Source organism: Gregarina niphandrodes, assembly GCF_000223845.1.
Source record: "Gregarina niphandrodes unplaced genomic scaffold scaffold00019, whole genome shotgun sequence".
Taxonomy (NCBI): domain Eukaryota; phylum Apicomplexa; class Conoidasida; order Eugregarinorida; family Gregarinidae; genus Gregarina; species Gregarina niphandrodes.
Genome location: NW_011645788.1, coordinates 115,338 through 119,058, shown reverse-complemented (window position 1 = coordinate 119,058; position 3,721 = coordinate 115,338). Strand labels below are relative to the sequence as shown.

The 3,721-nt window shown below is 53.1% G+C and overlaps 1 protein-coding gene across 1 annotated transcript; it reads left to right on the top strand.

Annotated features, from left to right (window-relative positions):
• Nucleotides 1–770: 770 nt before the first annotated feature.
• Nucleotides 771–3,320, top strand: GNI_095500 (hypothetical protein; the record flags this gene model as incomplete). The annotated part of the gene is made up of 1 exon (XM_011132682.1): nucleotides 771–3,320. The coding sequence occupies one exon, from the start codon at nucleotides 771–773 to the stop codon at nucleotides 3,318–3,320; it is 2,550 nt and encodes an 849-aa protein (XP_011130984.1).
• Nucleotides 3,321–3,721: the final 401 nt, after the last annotated feature.

Sequence of the window (3,721 nt, the reverse complement as noted above, 5' to 3'; positions counted from 1 at the left end):
GGCACATCCTTGCCCAGTGCCCTTTCCGGCGGCACTTAGAGCACCTGTCATTGCCGTGGGGACAGCCTTTCTTGCGGTGGCTCCTCATGCCACAGCTACCACACTTGTTGAACCGCGCCCCGTCATCCGACGTGTCCGAGTCTGACTTCATCGCATCTGACTGGGCCACTTCATCGCAGCGAAGACCGGTCTCGCTCTCTCCGAGAGCGGCGCGAGCTTATGGAGGACCTCTATCACTGTTCCATCGCCCTTCCTGCACTCGAAGCGGAACTCTTTCGCCCACCTGTTGTCTGCCGCCGCGCTCAGAATGTGTCCGGAATCGTGATCCTCGTGTCGTAACGGACCTGCAGCCTCGTCAGGCGGTGCAGCCATGTCGGGAACAAATCGTGGAGGGTTGGCACCTCTTCCGGCGCCGCGTAGACGCAGGACGTGAAGCACCGGCTCAGCAGAGTGCTGATGGCGGTGAGCGGTGGGAGGCGGCACTTCGCTAGCTTATCCTCCCAGGCCTTCGGCGGGTGAGACATAACAACTGGCCTTGCCCACTGACACACCAGTGAGCCCGTTAGGGTGTTGTCGTTACCACTCAATTTCGGGTCACCCGTGGACACAACATTTCGTGGTGCGTTTCGTGCTGGAAATTATTTTCCCGTCCGTGCATGAAAACGATAGTGCCCCGGGTGACGAGCAATGTTGGGGGGCGATTGGAGATGTTGGCATGGCTGATGAATGCTCAAGGGGTGCGGCCGCCTATTAAGGACTGTGAAGTTAAGATGTTGACACTGGGTTGTCGAAGTTCAAAGGCTACTGTTCAATTTCTGGTTGCGGCACCTAAGGAAGCGATGAAGAGTTTGATTGACGCGGGCAAGGATAGCACTGCTTCCTGTGACGAGGAAGCTCCGTTGAATGAAGAACTTGACTGGCTGGATGCATGTTCTAGGATCTTCCTTTACCGTTCGGGTGAGACCAACGGTGTGGGCGAAGACCTAGCAATGCGAGAGCTCAAAAAGTATTTACAGAGGGTGGACCCAGATGACGCATTCTCCGAAGTTTCCGACCTGATCTGTTTTGACAGTGTTGGTTTGACACTGTCAGAGATCCGGGAAGTACAGGGAAATAGTCGTTACGCTGAGTTCTTGCAAGTCACCAGTTGCAATGATCTGACACCTACGGAAATGGAGAATGTTCGTCGGAAGCTCCCCGAAGAATGGATGACACTGCTGCACAAACCGTCTCTCGTGAACCCACGTTGCCTGGCGGTCTCCATGGCCGCCGCTTTAGCCAGTGGGCTGGCTTTGTATTTTGGATACCAGTGGTTCGTTTCCGAGAGCCGTGCTCCATGCATTGCTGAACATTGGATGGATGAAGAATTGACTATGAATACCACCGTGGCCCACAATACCACGGATACCACAATCGAGAATACCGCTGCAATAAATTCGATTCCGACGGATTCGAGGTTCTTGTACTTCGTGTCAAAGGTCGCTGAGAACACGACCAAGAGAATTTTCGGGACTACTCCACAATACGAGCCCAACACCACCGCCCATTATGGCACAACCTCACATATACCCAACACGGATGACAGTACATTGGTTGACCTTGCCACTACAGTGGCTGTGAACGTAGCGAGGGAAGCATTGCAGAAGAATATCGTGAACGACGTTGGGACCATGAAGGATGTTGCGAAGAATACCAACGATGTTGCGAAGAATACCAACGATGTTGCGAAGAATACCAACGATGTTGCGAAGAATACCACGTCAAGCGTAAGCGGGAATACGACCAAGCCAAGTTTGGTAAGAAAGAAGAGAGGGTTGAACTTGAAGTTACATATGAGCGAACGTGAGCTGGCGTGGCTGCGAACCAATTGTCCCGGCGAGTCTTACAAGGTGTTGGAGGATCACAAGGAACCTGTGCCCCTTTGGATGAGAATGGAGGAGGAAGGGCAGTATCCATGTGGTGGTCTGAGTGGACAATTGCGGTGTCAGACAGCTACGAATAAAACGCCCAATGTATGTTATGCATTTGGTGGTCCGTGGACCTTCGACGCTTTTGCGGTGAGGGATGCTATTAGACGTAGTCAGCAGAGAGTTGGAGACTGCTTTGTGCGATGCGATGAGCGGGATAAGGAAATGGAGCATGTCTGGACGGAGACCGGAAGGCATCTACCATGGATTGCATCGTATCCTGAAGTTGGGTTCATCGACTACACTTTCCATCCCGCAAAAGCCGACATACATGATTTCAATGCGATGATCGAGACACGATATCCTCTCGTGGAGAAATGCTCTGGGATATGTTCGAATTGCCTGAATGACCCCCGTATAAGGAGATGCACATGTGATTTTGCGAGGACCATGTGTTGGGGTGTCGAATCGATTGGTTACAACACAGAGATGGAACGTCAGATTAAGTTGGTGACTCTGTTTAATGGTAATAGTGAAAAAGAAAATAAGCGTGTTAAGTGCAGATTAGAATGCCGTAAGGTAAGGCCGGATATTCCGGCAACTTTCGGCACAAAGGCGGAGGTCAAACTTGTGGAAACCGGGGAACCCCCCCGCAGAGGTGATAATTCGCTGGATTGGATGATGAGTAGAAGAGAGCTGAGCCTGCTTCAGAGGCCTGTCGAAGAATGCGGTGGTGAACGCCTATGGGACAATAGGCGATACTGGATTAAGCTGGATAAGATCGGACCGCATCCATGTAGAGGTCGAAGTGGATTAATCAAGTGTGAGAGGATGGCGGCAAGTAGCGGCAGGTTCTCATTGAACCCAGAGGAATGGTTCCCATACAAAAACACTTGCCATCGCTTTGGTCCTCAACATATGGGGGTCTATGCGGTGCAAGATGCTGCAAGGCAGTATTTCAGGAAAGTCCGAAATTGTTTTGTGACATGTGACACAACCGAACAAGTCTATCACACCCTATGGCAGATGGCCGACGATAATCTGGGCCACTTGCCTGGCTACCAAAGCTATCACTTGCCCAAACCTGACAGTGTATTAAACCACTTAGAAGAAGATTTGCGGGAGCACCACCCCACCGAAAAGCGTCAAGTATCGTTCTGCAACCGACACTGTATAATTGCCGATGACCGTGTCTGTCGCCTAGCCCACGTTGAATGTGTGTCCGAGTACAAAAACCAACTCCCTGAGACGCTTCATTCGTTCGGATTCACAACAAGTGTACGGGACGCGTACAAGATGCTGGGTATCCCCGTGGTTGACAAACGCCAAGACCTGGTCATGCGAAAGTGTATCACCGAATGCTATGGTGAATTATGGCCGGTTCCTGATCAGTGGCCTCTGGGAAAAAAATAATATCACTTTTTGCACCAACCAACCAGTACTAACGCCAAGCCAAGAACGACTGTCACGCCAGGGACCGCCGTCACACCAGGGACGGCTTCGTCACGCCAGGGACCGCTATCACGCTAAGGACCGCTGTCACGCCAAGGACGGCTCGCCACGCCAGGGACGGCTTCGTCACGCCAGGGACGGCTCGCCACGCCAGGGACGGCTGTCACGCCAGGGACGGCTGTCACGTCAGGGACGGCTGTCACGTCAGGGACCGCTGTCACGCCAGGGACGGCTGTCACGCTAGGACCGCTGTCACGCTAAGGACCGCTGTCACGCTAAGGACCGCTGTCACGCCAGGGACCGCTGTCACGTCAGGGACCGCTGTCACGCCAGGGACGGCTGTCACGCCAGGGACCGCTGAC